Below are 23468 nucleotides of genomic sequence, written 5' to 3' on the forward strand. Positions count from 1 at the left end.
TAATTTCCACACTACAATTGTTTATTTTGGAGGACAATCTGAATTCAATAAACTTTTGACACTTCAAACATGTATGAAGACAGAAATAGGGGGACAAAGATGCTATAAACACTGAGACCCATTCTCAGCATTTGACTGCTGTTTGCTGGAGAGACACTTAGATTTTCTAAGAATTTTTTCATGATGAAATCTTTGCTGACCCTTAAAAAGGTGACTTCCAAAAAAACCGAAGGTCAATGCAGTTGATCTTACAGCTTCGTGTTGATCTTTATGTCACCAAATAAAGTTCCTTATCAAAAATGCAATGGTGTGTATTCGATAATAAGATCACATTCAAATACATAGTCAAAAAAATTTTACAAATATTTCTGTGGCAGATAAGAATATTTTTCTACGAGTAAAAAAAGAGCATGGAAAAATAGAAGGTAGACAAGCCACCAGTACACAAATTGATTTTTAACGCCAAACGGGGTCACGATGAAAACTATTTTTGCTCTTTCATTTAATAATTCTCTCTCTCTTTATAGTTGAAGCCTCTACCTTCTCCTGGGTAAGTCAAACTAAAACCTCATTCAATAGCTTAAGAATGACAGGTTCTGGTAAACACAAAATTGAAATACTTCTGACCCTTGAATCAGTTTCCTTGAATTGCTACCCAAAAAGTACTATTTCCTTAGTAATTTTACATCTCCTTAAAACATGTAGATGGCTATGAGATCTCAATTTTCATTTTACACAGCTATACAGATTTAGGCCTTTAACTTCCTTTGAAATCACTTTGTTGCATTGTTTGGGGACTCACTTCAACCCCACTTTATAGTTTTATGGCCTTCATCTTAGATGCATCTTCAGAAACTCTAAGATCTTCTTCCAAGATTCCTCCTGAGCAATGGCATGGGCTTTGCACTGACCCCCACCTAGAACAGGGACCCCCAGCCACCGGTCCAAGGCAACTGGAAAAAATGGGCTGTTAGGTGGATCAATTCGATGACCAGCATTGGGATAGCTCAGAAGAGTGTAATTCTTTTTCCCATGCTCCTCTAAGCGCTTGATTGCCAAGTCAGCATACAAAGAGCTATTCCACTGTTTATCATCCTCTCCAACCACAAAAAGGAAGTGAGAGTCAGCTTTTTCTATGGGGATGAGGCTGTCTCCATAAGCAGGATCCAAGGGGTCTACAAGGGTTTCTTTAACATCATACACTCCTGAGGAAGTGACAGTGATTTTATCCAGATCAAAGGGGAGCCCTGGAAGGATTACTTGGCCACACTGAAGAGCTGTGCCTGTGTTGGAGATGCAACCATTGATACTGACCACAGCAGCCACCTCTGGGAGGAAGGTAGCCATTGAAAAGGCCAGTTCTGCTCCTTTGCCTGATCCAATCACTCCAATTTTGGGACCTTTGACCTTTAAAGAAAAAGAGAGAGAGGAAAAAAAAAACAGAAAGGAGCAACTGTTAATGGGTTACAAAGACTGCTATGGATTGATCTTTACTGGCTTGTTAAGCCAATGATTTATTATTCACATAGCACATATTTTACCGACTGCTTATGTTACCATTATTTCCCTTCTTGTGATGAGTATATTTCCTTCTGTCATACCACTCACCTTTGGGTGATTCTGCACAAATTTAGCTGCCTGAGCAAAGTAGTCAAGATTTAAGTCTTTCATAATGGGAGGTAGATCTTCAAAGGCAAAATATGGCAAAGCTAGGGTAGCAAAGCCTCGACAAGCAAGAAGGCTAGCCCGAAATTCATGTAGTCCCCCTTCATCACCAAACATGTCAATCACACCAGGAAACGGACCATCCCCTACAAAAGCAAGGATAGAATGTAAGATGACAGTGTTGTTCCTGATCTCATATACAACAATCAGGATCATTAAAAGCCAATATTTACTAAATATGATACTTAGGTGTACCTTCAAACTCTATTTGTTTGCTTCTAATCTACATTTTGACTTCCACTGACAAGTGCAGGTATTCAAATATGTGAATAAAACATAAGAAAGAAGGAGCACATGAGATAAAAAATGAAACAAAAAAAACACCCAAGAGATTATAAATTATCATATTTGTCTACAATTTCCATTATTTACCTATACAAAAAGATGTCTGTGCTTACTATAAGACAGCAATGCCCACTTCATCTTTATTTTCCTTGTTCTTTTTTGCTCTTTGCTGTAAGCATTTGTTGCTGTTTTGTCTCTTTAAGCATGCTTAGTCTACATGGATACTATTTTTTTTGGTTAATTTCTCTCTAGGCTGAATTGTTTTTAGACTTTCTCTACTAAGCCACAAAAACTTCTTTCTTCACAGTGGAAGCTCACTCCATCCCTGGACTTCACTCACTGAAGTACTCTCCATCCCTGTGGCTTCCCCCTCTGACTGTCTGATTCTTCCCAGAACCTTCATTTTGAGGAAGATGACCAGGCAAGCCATGTCTTCATTCCTCTCCAGGCTAAGCTTGTCTCTCCAGACTTTCTCTACTATGCTCCTGCACCAGTGCCTTCCTTCATCTCTCATCTTCTCTTCTACCAACTCCCACTTTTTCAGCTTCTTTTTATACGTTTCCTTCCCTTATTAGAATTGTATTTATATTCCCAGCTATTAGCACTATATCTGGCACACAGTAAGCACTTAATAAATGTCTGCCGACTTGACTTGATTCTGCTTTCTTTTCTCCACATAATTTTATATAAGCATGAATATAGGCCCTACTTTTTTAATTCTTCATATTCATAATCTTTTTTTGGTGGGGGGGAAAGAGGGGGTTAGACCTATCATTTCATTAGTGTATACCACAGGTGTCAAACACACACTCCATAGGCCACACGTGGCCCACAATACTCCCAAGTGCAGTCCAAATCCAATTAAAATGTAGTTTCTATCTGATTTTATATTATAAACTTGTGTGGTTTTCCAAGTCAATGTGTGGACCACTGCAATCGTTATGGACAACTTAGTGTTTCCTACTTCTATTTGCGTTTGACACCACTGGTGTACACTGGGAACTACCAATAAGCAAACCCCTTTGACGCAAATCTGTGATTTCCAGCCTTAAGAGAGCTGTCCTAAGAAATACTGACAGGTTAAATGATTTGTCTATGGTCAGAGAGCCAGTATATATCGGAAGCAGGCCTTGAACCCAGAGTCTGGGGTCAGCTGACTATCTCACTAGTATACCACACTGCCTCTCACCATTTCTTATGATGTAATAATATTCTATCATATTCACATACCATAATTTGTTCAGCCTGATCTAATGTAAAATGTTTCTGAACTAATAGCCAATCCTTTATTGATGAACACTTAGTACATTTCCATTTTTCTTTTTTGACGTCACAAATAGTGCTGTCAAGAACACTTTTGTAAATTGATCTCTCCCCTGTCAATAACATCCTTGGGGCATATTCCCTGCAGCAGAACCACTGGACCAAAGGACATGCACACTTAAAACTACTAATGTGTCATTCCATACCGCTTCCCTGATTTCCAAAGTGGGCCAATTCACAACCCCACCAGCAGGGTAATATGATGCCTGTTTTACCACTGCCTTACCAGTTGTCATCTTTTATCTTTGTCAATCTGGGGCTCAGCTGGCTCAGAGTTGCTTTCATTTGTATTTCTCTGATTAGGGATTTTGAATATTTTTTCACGGGACTGCTGATTGCCTTGAGGATTGTCTATTTGTTCCTTTGACAATTCATCAATTATAAAATAGCTCACACTGATAAAAGTGTCAATTCTTTATACATTTTGGATGTCATATTTGTCTTAAATCATTTGATGCAATAATTTCCCCCAGTTTCACTCATCCTCTCTTATTCTGGGTTCGCTGGTTTATTTTATGCAAAAGCTTTTTGTTTTTATGCAACCAAATACAAGTATCTTCTTTCATAATTTTCGGAGTCAATTTAAGAATTCATAACAACTTCCAGCATTGTGTTTTAATCATCTCTTGTCCTCTAGCTTTTTACGTTTATAAACTTATTATTAGTCTCTGTGTGTGTGTGTGTGTGTCTCGTGTGATTTGGTCTGCTCTTTTTCAACAAACTGCCATCTAAATGTTTGCTACAATTTTCATTAAATAGTGAATATTTCCCCCATTGGTTTATGATTCAAGTTTACTAATTACTTTACCATCTAAATTTAGCTCATTACTATCTAACCTATTCACTGATCTGTTATTCTATTTTTTACAAATCAGATAGTTTAGATAATAACCCATTGTAGTATAATTTGAAATCTAAGGTACAAGGTCTCCCCACTTCCTTTTTCTTTTAATTGATTTCCTCTGATACTCTGGACCTTTTGCTCTTCCATATGAATTAGTATTTTTGTCTAATTCTATATCCAGTGGGTATTTCAATAGAAATAACAAATATGCCTATAAAGCAGTATAATACATGTAGTATCTCAGCCTAAAGATAAACAACAAATATCTTTTCAATTTTATTTTATTTCTATAAAATTGGTTTGTAGTTGACTATGTCAGTTCCATTATGCTTTAAATTCAATTCAAATTAACAAGTATGTATTAACTGACCACTATGTGCAAAACACTGTGCTAGTTGCCAGGGTACAAAGACAAAAATAAAAAACAGTCCCTGCCTCAAAGTTTATATTCTATTAGGTAAGAATTCCTAGATATTCAACACATTTTGTAATTATTTTAAATGACACTTCTCTATTGCTTTTTTCCTTTCCTTTTTATTGGTGATATTTATTTGACTATTTTGCTATAGGTATCTGAGCTACATTTGTTGATTGTCTTAGATTTTCTTAATAAGCAATTACATTGGCATGGTGATTTCAGAGTTGCCCTTGGAGTCAAGAAGACCTGGGTTCAAGTCCTGCCTTCAACATATAATGGCTATATGGCCCTGGCCCTGGACAAGTCACTTAGCCTCTCAGTGTTATAGGTGGCTCTCTAAGACTGTAGGTTGCAGAGGAGATGCCAACCTGCACTGACAGAAGTTCCTTCATTTGGGAGTTCCACAGGTCTCATCCCTGTCCCTGTTGTCCATGAATAAGGAGAATTCTCTAAGATTTCTCCACTGCATGTAATTCTGGCTCCTGGGTTCAAATAAAGGCTTCTATTGTAATGAAAACTTCCATTCCTAGTCATTTTAGTGTTTTTAATATAAAGTATTTTTACCAAAAGTTCTTTACGTATCTACCAATAAGATGGAATTTTGAATATTTTGTTATTACAACTTCTCATGCTGTTTCCTGATACTAAGTCATATTTACATTCCTGGCATAAGCCCCACTTGATCATATGAACAATTTTTAAAATATACTATTGTGTTATGTTTGCCATGATATTTTTGCATTCAGTATTCATTGATAATATTGGTTTATAGTTCCCTTTATATGCCTTTGGATGGTTTGAAGATCAGAACTATATTTTAAACATGAGAAAAATTTGGTAAAATGCCACCTCTATTTCTGAAAACAATTTACATAGTATCAAAATTATTTGTTCTTTGATCGTGTTTGTGTGTGTGTGTGTGTGTGTGTGTGTGTATTTGCACTGTAATTCATTAATGGTTTTCCCTAATACATTTCACTGAATTAATCAATTTGGGTCTTTTATATTGTTGTGAATATCATCCATTTCTTCTACATTTTCAGATTTTTGGCATATGATTGCATGTTGCTGTTGTTTTTCTTTCACTGTCTTCACTATTCAATTAGGTATTTTTTTCCTCATTTTTTTTTATTTCAATAATTTGATGTTCCCCTCTCTTATGTGGTTAATTTAGTTAATAGTTTGCCAATTTTATTAGCCTTTTAAAAATTCATTTAATTTAGTTGTATGTGTTTGCTTTCAAGTATGTTTATTTCTCCTTTTGTCTTAGTGATATCTTCTTTTAAGTTTATTTTAGTTGCGTTAATTTGTTGATTTTCTCATTTTTTTAATTGAAAACCCATCTCATTAATCTTCTCTTTTTCTTTTTTGTTAATGTAAGCATATACATTTTTGTATCTAAGAATTACTTTAGCTGCAACCCATAAATTTTGGTATATTGCATTATTATCTTATGAAAAAAGATGATGGATTATTATGAGCAGTATTGCCTCACAAAGGAGAGAGAAGCAGTGGAAGATAAAACCATTCTGAAGAAAACCTGGCAAGATAACCAAAGGAGTCAAGTCATCCCAAGGGCACTTAAGGAGGAAATCAGAAAAAGACTACAAACAGAAGAAATATGGTAAAGATTTTCAAAAATTATTACAACAAATTAAGGATTGGACCTTAAAATTATAGTCCTTAACATGCTTATAGAAAAAGCAGAAATTGCACAAAAGAGAACAAAAATGGAAAAAATCCAAATTAATTGAAATATAGAGAGAGCAGATTCATGCTGTAAATCAGTGGTGTCAAAGTCAGAAATAGGGGCCATTAAACAGTATATAAGGATGCCTGTTGGACATACTGACTTAGAAAATCACACATTAATATTATCTATGTTCTACTATATTTTTATTTTGTTAAATATTTCCCAATGATATATTTACTTGGTTAGGTAGCACTTGAGAGAGTTGGAGGCTGCTTGATTGACACGTACTGTAGAAGAGAGGACTGTAAGGGCACTGAAGTACCAATTTGGAAGACAACAGAGGTGGTTAAAATCTAGGACCTTTTTGGTATCAAAGAGGTGACCAAGAAAACACCAACAACTACTAACCTATATATCTACTCACCTATCTATATGATATATGGAAGGTCATCTAGATATGAATTTAGGGCATCTTGACGAGGGGATTAGTAGGCATTTTGCAAATGCATCATTTTATAAATGATATTCAACAATAGAGCACATCATTACCATCTAACAATTGCCTGAAAGATGTAAAGAACTACTTGCTATAGTTTTCCCTGAAGTTTTACCTCTTCCCCTTTCTTTGTTGGAGAATGGGTACCTCAACCAGGGTAGAAGTGCAGTGGCCACCCACAGCCCTGACCAGCGCAGAAGCTGTTTGGCCTGCTCCATTTCCAACCTGAGCCAGTTCATCCCTCCTTCCAGAGGCTCACTGCATTGGTGTTGGATGAGTCCAGACACCTGACCATCTATCTTAGCCTACTATAGTTCAGAACTCTTGAGCTCAAGCAATCTACTGACCTCAGTCTTCCCAGTAGCAGGGATTATGGACGAGGCCACCACAGCCTAGCTCCCTTTCTTTGTACATACACTCCAACCCACCCACACCCACAATACTAGCCAGTTTCTGGATTGATTGAATTAATTTATCAGATTCGAGCCCCGATTCGCCCCACCAAACACACACACTTAAGGGTCTGCCCCAATCTCTCACCTTTCCTAAGATCACCAACTGTTCCATACTCTCCCTTTATCGCTCAATATTTGAGATGTCTACAATCAAAGAATTCCTCTTCTTGATCATGGTTCTCTTTGCTTAAAACAAACAAAAAACACCTAAGTATATGAATGTTTTTTGTTAATTTATTGATCTTTCTCATCCTGCTCCATTCTCTTTTGTGATTTTAGTTGTCAGTCAAAATTATCTAGCTCCTAGCCACCTGTTAACTAAGTTAAAGCCCTTGTTGCCTTGTTCTCCCATGATTTTTGGTCATTACAAGTGCAACAGCAGAATGTATATACTAAACTTTGAGTATAGGGCAAACCCCTCTAGTTTGTCTATTAAATACAATTTCACTCTTAACTTTTTACACACACATTTAACATTTAAACCATCAAGAACAACATAAATACAACAATCTACAATACTGTACTCAATAATTTATAACACACACATAACAATTTTCCATTTTAATTGACACTGCTGCAAATCATAGTAACCTTTCTGGGGTTCTGCTTACCCTGAGTGATATTTCACCCCCACTCAGATAGGAAAAAAAATTCTTTTTAAACTAAGTTACTCTTAGTTTAGTTGGATAGTAAATTTCATGAACTTTAGTATAGTTCACCTTGACTTCCAGTAAATTATGTTCCAGCTTTTCCCACTGGTTTTTTTTTTCCTCCCATATCAGATAAATAATTCTGGAAGATACAAATTAGAGCACCTTATGGTGGGTAATGCTTTTCTTCCTAGCCTCTTCTAAGATTCTCTCTTTACAGGTGAATCTCTGGAGTGGTTTAACAATGAGTCTGGGTGAACTAAACACGATATTTCTCTTTAGGACATCTGGTGAACTCTACAGGTTTGTCCCACTGTCCTACTGACTAGGGCAAATTTTCTTGATCAATTTCCTTTCTAATGGTGGATTAGATTCTGTATTTTTTTCTCAGTAACTCCATAATTTTCAGAACTCTCTGAGCTCCATCTTCCATTATCTTTACTTGTAGTGTTTTCTACTTTCAAATTCAATTAGTTCTTGTTTTATTTCATTTTCTATCCCTTACTGCACTTTTAATCTGAGAATTTTATTTTCCAATGATTACATTCCTTCATTCAAATTTCTACCACCTTAACTTTTATAAGTTTTACTTACTCCATTTTTACTGATGATAGATACCTCATTCGAGAGGCCAGATGTTACTTTATTGACAATAGATTATTCTTCATTTCCTTTAAAGCACTTACTATTCAGTCTGTTGTGTCCTGGATTAGGTCCAGCTTCATAAACTAGGTCATTGTTGAGGCTAATTTGTGAGTTTCTTCTGCTGACTTCTCTTTAGATCTTTTAACTCATAGTATGTGACAATCATACTGGAGTTTTTTCCTGATGTTTGCTCATTCCTTAGTTCTCTGAAAGGATATTCTCTTTGCAGGCCCTTTATTCTCCACCTTTTCCTTCCTTTCCCTTACTTATTGTATCTACTGGGGAGGGGGAGAGAGAAGAAATGAAAAGATGAGTTCTATGAACTTTTCTCTTTACCTTCTTGCTAGAACATCACTAATCTTATATGTTTCCAATCTCTTCAATCTCTATTTTGATAGGAAGGAATTCTGACTGAAATAAATACTTTATTTTCAGCTATTCTGAAATAAAGTATTTAAAAAGCAACTTTAAAATGTCTAGTTTTGCACAAGATATGAAAGGCTGTGTAGACAATTATTTTTTAGATCACGTCACTTACCTGCAATTTCCTCATCTATCAAATGGCATCTACCTCCCAAGGTCGTTGAGAAGATAAAATGAGTTAATATTTATAGTGCTTTATTATTATTATAGAAGCACATAATTTAAAAAAAAAAGCATACTCTCCCAAGTCAATGGAGTCAACAACAAACAAGCAAAAGATGGATTTGCCAAAAAATCTACACTTGTTCTATTTAAAGCATCATAGACTTAAGAGTTGAAAGGGATGTTCGGATTCGTCCAGCTCAGTGATCTCAGAGGGTATGCCTCAAGACTCCTCCCTACATCCTTAGTCCTCCACATGCTTCCCGTTTTTCCTAGCCTGGTGTCAAGAAAGTCACAATAGCATCTCTATCCATGCAGGGACAAAGCTGCCTCTTCTGATTAGAGGCTTGGAGAAGTAACAAAAACAGAAGAAAGTGACGGGGCAGAGAAGAGTTAATAATAATAACGGCAGCTAAGCAGTTCTGTGGCAACTATCTTTGCAAATGTTATCTCATTTGATCATCACAAGAACTCTGAGAAGTAGACGCTAATATGATCACCATCTTACAGCTGAGGAAACTGAGGCAAACAGAGGGTGAGTAACTTGCCTGAGGTCATACTGCTACTAAGTGTCTGGGTCTGAATTTGAATTCAGGTCTTCTTAACTGCAGGCCCAACATTCTATCCACTGAGACACCTAGCTGCCTCTTATGAGAGTCAAGGAATCCCAAGTCCTGGATAACAGGTCTGGAACCCTTCTTTGTTGCCAACTTAAAACATTGCCACGATTTCTCACAGCAAAGAATGTTGTGCTGTGAGCAGAAAAAAAGTTTGAGAATCAGATCTTGTTCGATCTTTTCATTTTACAAATGCAGAAAGAGGCCCAGTGACTAGCAGGCAGTAAGGAACAAAGTAGGATTTTAACTTAGGTTCTCAAAATTCCAAACTCAATGGTTTTTTTTTTAAGGGAACTGAACTTTATGCCAAAGAAAAAGGTTTAATTATTTTCTAAACTGTCAAATTCAATGTTATGTAAATGTCACATGCAGGAAAGGTAGTGGTGCCTGGAATGCTTGTTGGACCTGGTTTTTAGAATACCTGAGACAGAATCCTGGCTTTGACATTCACTACCTCTGTGACCTGGAATAAATCACCTAAACAGTTTCCTCATCTGTAAAATAAAGGACTTCAACTAGATGACCTCTAATATCCTTTTCAGCTGCACATACTTTTGACTAACTGGCAAGCTAACTTCTCTTGCTTCCAAATTCTTCTTTCTAATGCAAACCTGAATGCACGTGTATGGCTAATCCCTTTCCTGCCCTCCAGCCCCTTCATTCTGGAGTCCCATGTTATTTAATAATTTAATCAGAGACCTAGAGACAGGCTCCCAAGGGATCACCTCCTCCTCCCTGCTTTGATTTCAGATACTGGTAAATAGGCTAGGACAGCAGGCCAGCTTTCTGCATTCAATTCTTATGTATAAGCATCCTCCACACTAAAATGCAAGCCTTCTTCCTCTCAGCCTATTAGAATCTCTAAATTCCTTCAGGTTCAGTTCAGGTACACTGTCCCCCTAGAAGCCTTTCCTGATTCTCCTCAATCTTACTCTCTTCTCCTCCTTAAATAACTGTGTAAATGGTGGTGTAGTGGATAGAGTACTGGACTTGGAATCAGTACTACCAGAGTTCAAATCTGACCTCAGACTCTTTCATTTCTCAATGTGTAAAATAGGAATAAGAATAGCACCTATTTCCTAGGTAAGTGAATAGAGAAAATACCTAGGAAATAGGTGCTATTATTTTATCTTCATTTTGTGAGGATCATCGGGAACTCAACTCTGACTACTGACCTCCCTGGCTTCCTTTAAGTCCCAACTAAAATCCCACATTTTACCCAAAGCTTCCCCAACTCCTCTTAATTCCAGTGCTTTCCCTCTCTTAATTATTTCCTATTTATCCTGTATATAGATTGCTTTGTATATATTTATGTGCACGTTGTCTCCCCCATTGGATTGTGAGCTCCTTGAAGGAGGGACTGTCATCTGCCTCTTTGTATTCCTAGCACTCAGCACAGTGCCTGGCACATAGTAGAAGCTTAACAAATGTTTACTGATTGGTTTCCCTCTTTTATTTATTTCCTATTTTTCCTGTATATAGCTTACTCTGTCTCCCCTACGTAAGCTCCTTGAGAACAGGGACTGTCTTTTGCCCCTTTCCATATTCCCAGAACTTAGCACAGTGCCTGGTTCCATAGCAGGTGCTAATGTTTACTGACTGATTGCTTTCTCTTTTAATTATTTTCTATTAAGATTGTTTTGCATATATGTGCAGGTTGTCTCCTCCATTTGATTGTAAGCTCCCTGCGTGCAAGGGCTGTCTTTTGCCTCTTTCTACAGTGCTTAGCACAGTATCTGGCATACACTAGGCTCTTCATAAGTGCTTACTGATTTTCCTTTTTTAATTATTTCCTATTTATCCTATATATTGCCTGACACATAGTAGGCACTTAATAAATGTTGATTTATGTTTATGATGTGCGCTTTGGAAACCTTAAAAGTGTTCTATAACTATTTACTGCTCTGTAGAAGGAAAACACCTCGACGGCAGGAAGGTCTTGCCCAGGCATCCCTAGCCCACTGCACCTAAAAAACGTTTACTGCATCGGATTGCATCTCGGTGGGGTTCCGAGAAAGCCCTGCTGTGCGATATCCTAGTAAAACAAAACGAAATAAAACCTGCTTGGCGCTGGAAGGGCTGGGGGGACGGGAGAAGAGGGCTAAAGAGGCGACCCCGGCTGACGCACCTGCGGGCAGGAAGAAGGAGCCCCGGACGGCGCCCTCGCGGACCCGGATGGCCCGGATCTCGGGGGTGGCATACCAGCGCTCCACCCTGGCCGAGGCCAGCACCTGACCCAGCAGCAGCCCGGTCTGGTTGTGCGCCCGGTGCACCGTCACCTCCAGCCTGAGCGGCTTCTTGAGCACGCTGCGCTGCACCATGCGGACGTAGGGGTTCTCCATGCCGGCCGGGGTCAGGCTCCACATCAGCCCCATGGGCTCCACGCCCGTGTAGTCGCCGCCCTGGGAGGAGTCCCTGGTCAGGTCCAGCGTCCCGACGCCGTCGGCCTCGTAATGGGCGCGCGACTGGAAGAGGCGGCCGTAGTAGCTGACGGCCAGCGCCCGCACGGTCACGGGCTCGCCGGGGTCCAAGCCCCGCACCTGGATGTGCACCGGCTCGTCTGCCAGGCCCACGGGGGGCGTCACGCTCAGCATCACGCCCCTCGGGGCACCGCGGGGGGACGCCGAGAGGGCCCGGAGGGGCTGCCGGCCGAAGCGCGACAGGCCCCGGAGCGCGGCCCCGGCCCCGGCCGACCGCCACATGCCGCTGCCTGCTGGCGACGGGACGCTCCGAGAGCCGCGGCCGCCGAGGAGGGCGCCCGGGGAGGAAGGGCAGCGCGGGGCAGGGCGCGCGAGGTCTAGCGCCACCGCACCTGCCGGGGCCGGGATATGGTACTGCAGCACCGCCCACCCCCGCCCGCCAGCCAGCCAGCCAGCCCTCCCGCCGGCCGTTCTCGGCGTCCGCGCGTGCGCCGCGGCCTCCCTCCGGCGCGCGGCTCGGCTGGACCCGGCTCAGCCCGGGGCTGGGGAAGTGCTCCTTGGCGGGGCACGGAGAAGGGGACGCTTCCGGCTCCGGAGAGGGACCTGAGAACGCATCTCGTCCAACGCCTTTCGTTTAACACGGGTAGAATCTTGAAGCAGTGGCATGCTCGAGGTCAGAGAGGTCAGGGGTGGCAGGAGCCACTTGTGGGGCTTTCCTTTTCATAAAAAAATGGTGAAAATTCAGAAAATGAGCTACAGGTTAACAATAGGTATATTTAAAATTACAAGCCGAGGTGTCTCTAAATTTCCGTATTCTCCTACCAGGTGGGTATTAACTTTGGATTGGGACTGAAATATAATTTAGTAGCCCGTATTGCCCGGGAGTTATCACCTTGAAATAGGCGTTGTCTAGATCCAGTATGAATGACGCACAATCCGTTTCACCAAATGGCTACATTGATAAAGTATCTTCCCCATAAAAGCTATCAATTGAACCCACACGCACAGATATTAAATGTCTTTGGTCACATTTGAACTCAGGAAGATGAGTCTTCTTGACTTATGAACTCAATCTACTGCCCCACCTAGCTACCCTAGCGAGGCACGTAGTAGGAGCTTAATCCATGTCAATGGATTGTTATCCCCCCCCCTGCTAAATTGTAAGCTCCCAGAGGTTAGGGACCGTCTTTTGCCTCTTTGTAATTCCAGCCACCTGGCACATAGTAGGCACTTAATAAATGTTGATTGATTGATTGTGGTCTCCCCTATTAGATTGTAAGCTCCTTGAGGACAAGGGCTGTTTTGCCTCTTTTTGTATCCTCAGCACTTAGCACAGTGCCTGGTACATAATAGGAGCTTAATAAATGTTTGATTGCTTGTTGGAAGCTGGAGATGACAAGTAAGAAGATGAGCAGATAGCACAGGATGCCTCCCTTGAGGGAGACAGAAATTCAGCTGTGTTGCATCCCCTCTACTCCCTTGGGAGTAAAAAGAGTCTGTGATTTGAGGATGTAAAAATGCTTTTTGATTTCAAGTGGGGCCTTTGGTTAAGTTCCGGGGTGTCCACCAGGTGACACTGTTTCCCAATCCTGGCTATATCAAACCCAGGAGTTCCCATGAAGGTCACTTCCTGACTCTCAAAGAGCTGATTCTGTTATGCTCCCCAAAGTACATAATTAATTTCACCCCCAGCTCAAGAAATGCTGCCTGGGGTCAAGTCCCAAAGATTTTTCACTGGAAGTTGTACTTTTTACTGCTGACTCCACTGTCTTGTGTTCAGAGGGCAACTGAGTGGAAGGTGAACCTAAGGTCATACATATCCCCCACAGAAACAGAGAAATTGCTAGTGCTGCAACCTTAGGGCCCTCAAGCAGCTCAGCCGTTTGTTCAGCAACCAACAGGTTTTTAAATTTTTTTTAAATTAAATTTTATGTGTACAAAAGTTTACTCTTCCCTCAATGGCCAGTGTCCTGCCGTATAGATTGATAACGATGACTCTAAAAGGAAGTCACATAAAGGATATTTTCTATTGTGACATCAGTTATCAATTAAAAAATACAAAAAGGCAGCCTAAAAGGGAAGTACAATTTTATCAAATGTAAAACTCATTTTATTCAATGATATTTGTGTTTTCCTTCTTATCAATGACATTTTGGTTAAAATAGAGGGAAGAGTAGAAGGAAACAAACAACCTAGTACAAATGAGGCCAAGAGACCCTCCCTGAAATAAAATGATGGTCTTCAAACTTTTGATTGCTCACTGCTAATGTATCCAAATATTGTTGTGGCTGTTGTTCCCTCCGTTTTTGAAGAGGACCAGTGACATCATGGATAATATCTTGACTCACTTATAAATTGGATTTAAGTGAGGCTGAGTTATACAAAGTTATTAGCCTCACTCTCTCTTCCAGAGTCATGGAAGTCTAGTGGCAAGACAAAAGTCAGGAAGACTAGTGATGGCCCCAGGGATGCAGTGGATAACCTTGTCGTCTTCAATGTCTGACCAAGCTCTAAGCGTTCCAGGACACCTGCTTCAGCAGCCCTTATCGCCGTTGGAACAAATTGTTTTCATCTGCCCATTCCCCTGGGGGACGTCTTCACATGCTTGGGGTAGACACCTCACTAACTCATCAATGGGTTTGAGGTCTGTTGGTTACCTTCAACCTGATTTAGCCCGTCTGCTGAGATTGCTTATTGGAGTGTGGCTGCTGCGCATGTTACAGCTTCTTGGAGCCACAGGTGAGAGTTAAAGTGCCAGGTGCACACCAAAGGTAGATGAACAGCTCAGAAAAGAGCTGGGCAAGCCCTCACAGCAGAGATGCTAGTCCTCCCTGAACATCCTGTACACCCTATATATACATATATACACCCACACACATATACACATTTTTCCTTATTTGTTGCTTATATACAGGTATTACTGAACCAGTATCCTTCATTGGTGGAGAATGTTCACTCGTTCCTCTCCACCAGAATGGAAGTTGTCAAGAGTTTGTAAAAATCAACAAAAAATGAAAAGGATGAGATAACGATGAAATAATACTTGATTTTTTTAGTTGATAAGGAACCATTGGAGGTCATTGAAAAGGGGAGTGACAGCTAGAATATGCCATTGAGGAATATCTATTTGGCAGCTGTGAGGTTGGATTGGATAGGGAGAGACTAGAAGAAGAGACGAATTAGGAGCTATTGTCAGAGTCCAGCCAAGATGGTGCGAGGGCCTGAAGTGGCTTATGAAAGTGGAGTAAAGGGAATGGATGGGATAGATGTTGTAGAAGTAGAAGCAGCAAGGCTTGGCAACTAATTGGATATGTGGATTAAAGGAGAGTTAGGAGTCAAAAATAATACAGAGTTTTCAGAACGGAGTGACCAGAAGTAGGGTGTGGCTCCCTATTTTAGGGAAGTTTGCAAGAGGGGTGGGTTTTCAGGTAAAGAGAATGAGATCAGCAGCCTATCCATACCTGCTCAAGTAGCTTGTGCTATTTGCTTTGCCCCATCAAAAGCCAACAGTGGGGCAGGGTTTTTAGTCACCAAGATTATGGGGTGTATGCCTGGCAAAGAACGGGAGAAGTTGGGAGTTTGCATAGCCATTGTAGAGGGCACAGTGGCGAAAATGTCAGGTGATAATGGGTAAAGGGCAGGTGGAGTTGAGTTGGAGACAAACCTTCCTATCAGAGAGAGGAATTTTAGCCATCTTCTAGCCCTGTAATTGGTTATCTCTCGGCATTATGCTATGGCCCAACGGCTGGGGGGAGTAGGGTTGCCTTGGAGACCACTGAAATAGGAGTTAGGTAGAGATGGGAAGAAGGGAGGCAGGGAAAAGAGAACACAGATGAAAATGTTAAAAAAGCAGTCACCAAAAATAAATAAATACATAAATAAACAAACAAACAAACAAATAAAGGGAGTATGGGGTCCGGGCCAAGGCTGGATATGTCACAGACATTAATAGATTACTAACACACAGCAGCTTCAGAATTTTAATGATCCGAAAGAATGTGCTCTTTGACATGAGTCAGTAGACCAATAAATCACTTTCAAATTCCTGAAAGCTCTTATCTAATTCTGCTCTTAACAAGAAAAGTATTCATTATCAAATGTGAGCATTATAGTGAACAGGTTATTTTTTTCCTAATTCTGAAATAACTCCCTTATTGATTACAATTAAGTCAGTTAATAACCAGCAAACACTTTCTTTGTTCAGAGAGCTGTGCTTGGTGTTACATATAAGAGAGATAGAGGCTAAAACTACCATAGAATGTCAAACTGATCTTAAAGATTGGACAGGTTTTAATTTACTTCCAATCATATATTCTGAGCTGGAAAAGACTATTGACCATCAAGTTGAATTCCTTCATTTTATTAATGAGGAAACTGCAGCCCAGAAAAATTAAGTGACGTGTCCAAAAGCACAGAGGTACTTAGACAGCAAATTCAAGCCCTTCCTTTTACTGATGAGGAAACTGAGGCCCAGATGGGTTCAGTGGATTGCTCAAAGTCACAATTATAACAAATGGTAGATCTCCAGGTCAGACAACCAGCAAGATGGAGGACAAGAACACTCTCAACAACTCTCTCTCCAAAAGAGATAGGACAAATTAGCCCTCTCCACAGGCCAAACGCCCAGAAGCCTGATAGACTGCTAACAGCTTTCGAATTAACAGCAGAGAATACTAATTCCCAATGTACACACTCAGTCCCCCATGCATGATTCTAGGACTAACTGAGCAAACTCCCTGCTGCCACACCCTTCCCTTCTCCTTACCCTACTAGTCTGTGGCAACAACCAGATTTCAATTCTTCCCACCCACTTGTGGAGGAAGAGGTATAGAAGACCTGAGGCAGAAGTGGTCATTCACAGAACTAAAAAACGGGAATTTGGGGTGCCATCATGTGAATGGGGTCTGCACCAGGGATGAAGGAAAACTTGCTAGTATCTAGCTGGGGCTAATCCTGTCCCCTTAAAAGTTGCTTAGAAAACGGACTGTGGCCAGTGAAAAGCGAATTTCCCAACAGGGGAGAAAACACAACTCAGAAGTCCAACTCTCAGGGATCCACCATCAAAGGGGAAGATGAAGAAAATTAGTAATAGGGAAATATAAAGAAAGAAGACTAAAACCACCAAAGATCTTAGAAGGAAGAAAACTCAGTTAAAAACCAACAGAACACGCAGAGAAATCAACAGGGAAGATAGCAAAACGTAAGGGAAGATGGTTCAAAATAAATATTGCAAAGCAAAGGAAATTGAACCAACAATGATAAATAACATTTGAATGACAACCAGATGAAACCAAGAACCCTGTGGATTCCCAAAAGAGCATGGAACCCCCCAGCAGGATGTATCTGAATGGTTCAAGAGAAAAATCAGAATCTTAAAAACAAACTAATAGAGACCAAATGGCAGAATCCATGGCCTGCACAGAAGAAATAATTAGCAGGGGGCAGCTACATGGTACAGTGGATAGAGCACTGGCCCTGGAGTCAGGAGGACCTGAGTTCAAATCCGGTCTCAGACACTTGACACTTACTGGCTGTGTGACCCTGGGCAAGTCACTTAACCCTGACTACCTCACCAAAAAGCCAAAAAAAAAAGAAAGGAAGAATTAGCAAAATAGAAAAACTCAAATCCACAATGGCAAGTCTCTCCAAAGAAGTAAAAGAGAAAATGGTTTATTGAAAAGACAAATATATGAAATTGAAGGATAATCTGGAAGAAGAGAAGCAGTAATGATGAAAAGAAAACAGGATCTCTGTACAAGCAAAACACATCATTGTTGAAGAAAGGATATATAGATAGTAAATAGGAGCTAGAATTTGAACCCAGGTCCAAGTTCAGATTTGAACTCCGAAGCAGCACTGCATAAATGAGAGCTATTCCCATTGCTGTTGTTTATTTCTAAATGGACCTAGAGATAAGACTGTCACTGGATCTCAAAATACAAGGCAGCGAAAATAGAAAGGCAAAATGATGTGGGCAGAAACGGTTTGATCTGAGAATCCAGAGACTCAGATTAAAGGTGTGAGACCTTAAAACTATTTCCTGCTCCTTCTAAGCTTTTGCTTCTTCAATATTAAAATAAAAGTTCAATTCAACAAATTAAAATCATTTTGATAAACATTTATTAAGATCTTTTATGTACAAAGTGATATAGGAATGTAAAGACAAAAATGAAACTGTCCCTCCCTTTAAAGACCTTACATTCTTCAGGGATACACAGAGAGTCATAGATTTTAGTATTGAAAGAAACCATCTAACTCATCTAACCAGATCAGTACTGGTAACAGTAGTTAGTATTCTTACGTGTAATTAATATATCAACATAGAATGTATTATAACTATATTATAATCAATATTATATAAATATAATTAATATATATTATCTGCAATAATGTTAACATATGTTAAACATATTGTATATATTATAATATATAGCACTATAATATATAAATGCTAGTTAACATTATTATATAATTAAATTGTCCATTTTATCTTCTATGTTCCTCTCTGTCCATTAGTTATAAACTCTTCCTCTATTCATAGTCATAAAAGATCTTTCCTTCCTTGCTTCTCTAATTTGTTTAGGTCCTATATCCATCTTAAGCTTATCTTGGTATGTGTTGTGAGATGTTGGTCTAAAGTTTAGACTCTAGAACTAATTTCTACAAGATTGCTTTCCAGTTTTCCCAAAGATGCAAGGTTCTTAGAAACATACAGCAATATACTAAGTAAAAGTACATATATATTTTATTCTGGAAGTACAGTTATGGTTTTGTGTAACTGGAGCTCTTTGGTGTTATGTGTTGATGAAGAAAATACTTCAGTCAAACATTCTTGGGTCCAAGGAAGAACCCCCTTGGAGCTGAGCTCATTTGCTTGTTATTAAATATTGTGGTACCTTGATACCCTTTAAGAGCAAGACACATGACAGTGTCATGTCATAGGAAAAGGAATCTTCGTGGTAGCACGGAGCCCATGGTCATGAAATTATGGCTATGGTGGGAATAATATCCTAACCCCTACCCCTGTGCAACTTATGCTAGCTTTTTCTTAAATGGTATTGAAACTATCTTCCATACTTGATTGGCTCAGGGGACTAAAGGCTCAGGCTCTTAACATCATTTCCTGATTGCCAAAGTACAATCTGCTGTGAGTTGTTCCCTGATGCTTGGCTGGTAGAAGAGATGGGCAACTCAGACAAGGGTGCCTCATTTAGCTGAATCAACTTAAGATGTCCTCAGTGCCTATCCTTGTTGAATATCCTTCTCCTGCTATTCCTAAATAAATCTCCTTTTGTTAACTATTGATTAATGACCCACGAGTGTCTCAATTTGTTCCAATTTTTGTTGTTGTTGTTCAGTCCTTTCAGTCATGTCCAACTTTTTGTGACCCCATTTGGAATCTTCTTGGCAAAGATATGAAGTGCTTTTCCATTTCCTTCTCCAGCTCATTTTACAGATGAAGAAACTGAGGCAAACAAGGTTAAGTGACTTGCCTAGGGCCACACAGCTAGCAAGTGTCTGAGGCCAGATTTGAACTCAGGTCTTTGTGTTCCAATATACATACATTAACAGAAGATTGGCTTATATCGGGCCCAGCCCAGAACAATGGCGGTCCTAAGATCAAAATGCTACAGTTTGTTATGGAAAGTAGAGTCTTTACCCTTGAGGTATTTTTGGAAGAATGTTTGAATTTGTTCCCAAATGTCCACCTGTGCCATGAAATGAGCCTTTGACTCACCTCCCCAGAACACTTCTTGGCCCACCATCCTATGCACAGACATTAAACATGGAGGAAAATAAGGGGGGTCAATGCAGTGCCCAGTGTTTGGATAACAGATGATCTGAGGTTTTTCTTTACCATGAGACTGTAGTCGTTCAGAGGCTATATATGCATAGGATTCACTCTTCCAGTTGTGGTCGTCTTGACCAACAATGAACAAGAAAGGCCCCTGGGCCTTTTCTATTGGGATGAGGCTTTGGCAGTTGAGCTTTTCTAATGGGTTATTCCAAATATCCACAAGGTCTACAAGGCCTGACTCAGTGATCTTGAGTCTTTCCAGATCATGTCCAATATTAAGAAGGGTCATTTCCTTATAGTGCAGTGGGATCAGTGTGTTGGCCACACAGGCATTTATAAGCACAGTGGCTGTGACACCTTTCAGGAAGGAGGCCATGGAAAGACACAAGTCACCCCCTTTGGAGAATCCAAGCAGCCCAATGCCTGGGCCTTTCACCTGATGGAAGAGAGAATGAGAGAAATAAAGCCATTCTAGCAGTCAAAAATAGAAGAAATAACAAGGTGATTTCTTGGAGTCAAAAGTCCTAGGTCTGAATCTTACCTCTGACATTTATTAGCTGTTTGATCCTAGACAAATCACTTAACCTAAGACTCAGTTTCCTCATCTGTAACATGGAGATAAAAAAATGCTTGCATTATCTACCTCACAGTGTTGTTAACCAATGTAATTATATTCTGTCCTCTGCTCTTGAATCTTTTATTCCCTTGGATTATTGTGACTTATGCCTTGCTAACTACAACCACAGAATAATCCTATCTTTTGTCTTCTTCGTGAATACTCATGTGCTGCTGAAAGGAGCTGAAGGAACTCACACAACTATGCTGATGAAGTCCCATATAAATTAGTCAGTCAGCCAGTAAACACATATTAAGCACTTATTATGCCAGGGTACAGCCTTTGGTTTTAGACCTTGGCATCATGCAAGAGACCCTAATAAAGCCTATAGTTTACAATAAACTATTGCTGTAGTAATAACTATTACTGTAGTACACAGGACAAACAGATTTCTGGGTGTAGCAAAGTATGATCTTCAGCAAGAATATAGATAGATAGCAAGAAAGAAAGAACATGGCCCTTGACTTTCAGCAGATTACAAGCTAATAGATGAAAGAAGGAATAAGAAAACGTAAGATTTCAATGCTTTAAAAAATCTATTATTTCACTTTTGTGGTTATTCCTTCCACCAACACATAATACATTAAGGGATTGTTTCATGAGTCCAAAAAAAAAAGTAATTAGAGAGGAGCCGCTCTAAATTTATCAAAATAGGACTTTGACCTAGCTATCTCATTATGGTTTTGTGGTGGGTGAAGGAAGAAATGACTGAGGAAACAAAGGTTTGAGCTTCTGAGCATATTGATTTACTAAGCAATGCATGCTAATTGCCTAACAAATCAGGACCAGGCCCCTCGGCTATGGCACTGGACACCAAATACAGGAGGAGACAGACTTTTATGCATTAAAACAATTCATAAAATAAAAACAATTAAAAGAAAGTGGTTAACCAGAATACAAAATTAAGTAATCTGATTTCTAATTGGAGGAAAGAAAGAGGAAAGACATTCCAAGAGGGGAAGGAGAGAGGGAACAGGTGCGATTCCCTGAAATCAGAAAAAGAGGTGTCTCTATTCAATCAAAAAAACATGGAAACCATAACTAATTGACCAGCACAAGGTCATTTTTCAGATAAGACATATGGGTTGCTTAAGATGTATAACTGTGAGAAAGCTCCTTGCTTTAGTCTTCAGATCTGACTGGGTTTCTGGTCAGCATAACCTAGGTCCTTAGTTAAGAGTCTCTAAGTAGCAGCTAGAGGTGGTCTAGCCGTGAAGGGATAGGTTCAAACAATGCAATAAAGTTTACAATTCCTATAATTGAATAAAGTTTTCTCACAAGACATAAATTGGGCATAGACCCATAATTGATTAGAAAGGGAACTGAGCTAGTTCCAGAATTAAATCACAAGATGGAGTTAACTCCAATTCCCTCGATTCCCACAGTATGGAGGGGATCCTGGAACTTCAAATGCTATGCCAAAAGAGTACTAGCTCCTACAGGCCTCAATTCCCCTGGAAAAGTTTCCAGGAGGGGCTCAGCAACAGGCAGTCCTCAGAGGACTGGCCTAAATAAGACATGCACACAAAAAAACTATGCTATGTATCAGAGCTGACAGCAAATGACCACAATAATGTAAAGGAAAATAACATTAAAAGGCATCAGAATTCAGTTCAATGCAATGACCAGTAGACTTCAGTGGGTTGATAATGATTCATATATACCTCTTTCCTATCATTAGACAGGTGGTAGACTACAGGTAAACAATAAGGTTGGATTATTTTGCTTAACTATACTTCTTTCTGAAAAGGGAGGGTTTTGTGGGGAGTTGGGATATGGTTTTGGGAAATGATTAAAAAAGAATCAATAAAACTTTAAAAAAAACATAAGATTAGGAACAAAGTGCTATGAGAGTTCAGAGAAAGAGATCTTTCATAAGGAGAGTCCATTTACACAATTCATCTTGCTGGGAAAGCGATTGAAACAAAAACAATGTAACTAAAATTAGGGTGGAAAAAAGCTGTAAACTAGGGAAAAAAAATCTTTGTAGCAAGTTTCTCTAATAAAGGTCTCATTTCTAAAATATATAGGGAATTGAGTCAAATTTACAACAATAAGCGCCATTCCCTATGTGATAAATGGTCAAAGGGTATGAATAGGCAGTTTTCAGAGGAAGAAATCAAAGCTACCAACAGTCATATGAAAAAAATGCTCTAAATCACTAGTAATTAGAGAAATGCAAATTCAGACAACTCTAAGGTATCACCTCACATTCTTCAGATTAGCTAAACTGACAAACAGGAAAATGACTTGCTGGAGGGACTGTAGGGAAATAGGTACATTAATGCATTGTTAGCGGTCCAACTATACTGGAGAACAATTTGGAACTATGCCCAAAGGGCTGTAAAACTGTAACCTTTGACCCAGCAATACTACTCATAGGGCTTTCCCTCAAAGAGATCAAAGAAAGAGGAAATGTATTCATATGTAATGAAAAACATTTATAGCAGCTCTTTTTATGGTGGCAAAGAATTGGAAACTGATTAAATGTGATGGAATATTATTATGCTATAAGAAATGATGAAGAGGATGGTTTCAGAAAAATCTGGGAAGATATGTATAAACTGATGGAAAGTGAAATAAACAGAAACAGGAAAACAATCTACACAATAACAGCAATATTTTAAAGATAATCAATCTGGAAAGACTTAGCAAGTGATCAACACAATGACCCACCACAATTCCAAAGTATGCATGATGAAACATGCCATCTACCTCCAAATAGAAAGCTGATGGACTCACAGTACAGATTGAAGCATATATTTTTCTTTTTTCTTGCTTTTTTTTTGAGGGGGTAGAACATGGCTAATACAAAATTTTGTTTTGCATGACTATACACATTTGTAATAGGTTTATTTTTTTTTTTTTTTTTTTTTTTTTTTAGGCAATTGGGGTTAA

General features: G+C 39.5%; 2 protein-coding genes across 3 annotated transcripts in view; both read right to left on the reverse strand.

Moving 5' to 3' along the window:
* On the reverse strand, positions 1 to 12438 carry LOC114030066 (acyl-coenzyme A thioesterase 1-like). Its single transcript, XM_027844709.1, has 3 exons — positions 11865 to 12438; positions 1609 to 1811; positions 1 to 1407 (listed from the first exon to the last, which is right to left on the reverse strand). The coding sequence occupies exons 1-3, from the start codon at positions 12436 to 12438 to the stop codon at positions 832 to 834; spliced, it is 1353 nt and encodes a 450-aa protein (XP_027700510.1). The 3' UTR covers positions 1 to 831.
* A 288-nt stretch (positions 12439 to 12726) lies between these two features.
* Positions 12727 to 23468, reverse strand: part of LOC114030080 (acyl-coenzyme A thioesterase 6-like) — a 21505-nt gene continuing 10763 nt past the window's right edge. Inside the window, exon 3 of one of the 2 annotated variants that reach the window (XM_027844734.1) lies at positions 12727 to 12872. In XM_027844734.1, coding sequence (XP_027700535.1) covers positions 12840 to 12872 — 33 coding nt within the window. In that variant the 3' untranslated portion in view covers positions 12727 to 12839. Of the gene's footprint in view, positions 12873 to 19631; positions 20391 to 23468 lie in introns of those variants that run through there. The other variant, XM_027844733.1, reaches the window with a different exon arrangement.

This window comes from Vombatus ursinus, unplaced genomic scaffold (genome assembly GCF_900497805.2).
Source record: "Vombatus ursinus unplaced genomic scaffold, bare-nosed wombat genome assembly UNPS02014945.1, whole genome shotgun sequence".
NCBI classification, from domain to species: Eukaryota; Metazoa; Chordata; class Mammalia; order Diprotodontia; family Vombatidae; genus Vombatus; species Vombatus ursinus.

What these genes read in the sequence shown, in the direction of transcription:
- LOC114030066 (XM_027844709.1), bottom strand. Translation starts at nt 12,438, where the DNA reads ATGTGGCGGTCGGCCGGGGCCGGGGCCGCGCTCCGGGGCCTGTCGCGC. An exon ending in CTCCTTCTTCCTGCCCGCAG is followed by an intron (nt 1,812 to 11,864) that starts GTGCGTCAGCCG and finishes TTGCTTTTGTAG; the next exon opens with GGGATGGTCCGTTTCCTGGT. An exon ending in TTGTGCAGAATCACCCAAAG is followed by an intron (nt 1,408 to 1,608) that starts GTGAGTGGTATG and finishes TTTTCTTTAAAG; the next exon opens with GTCAAAGGTCCCAAAATTGG.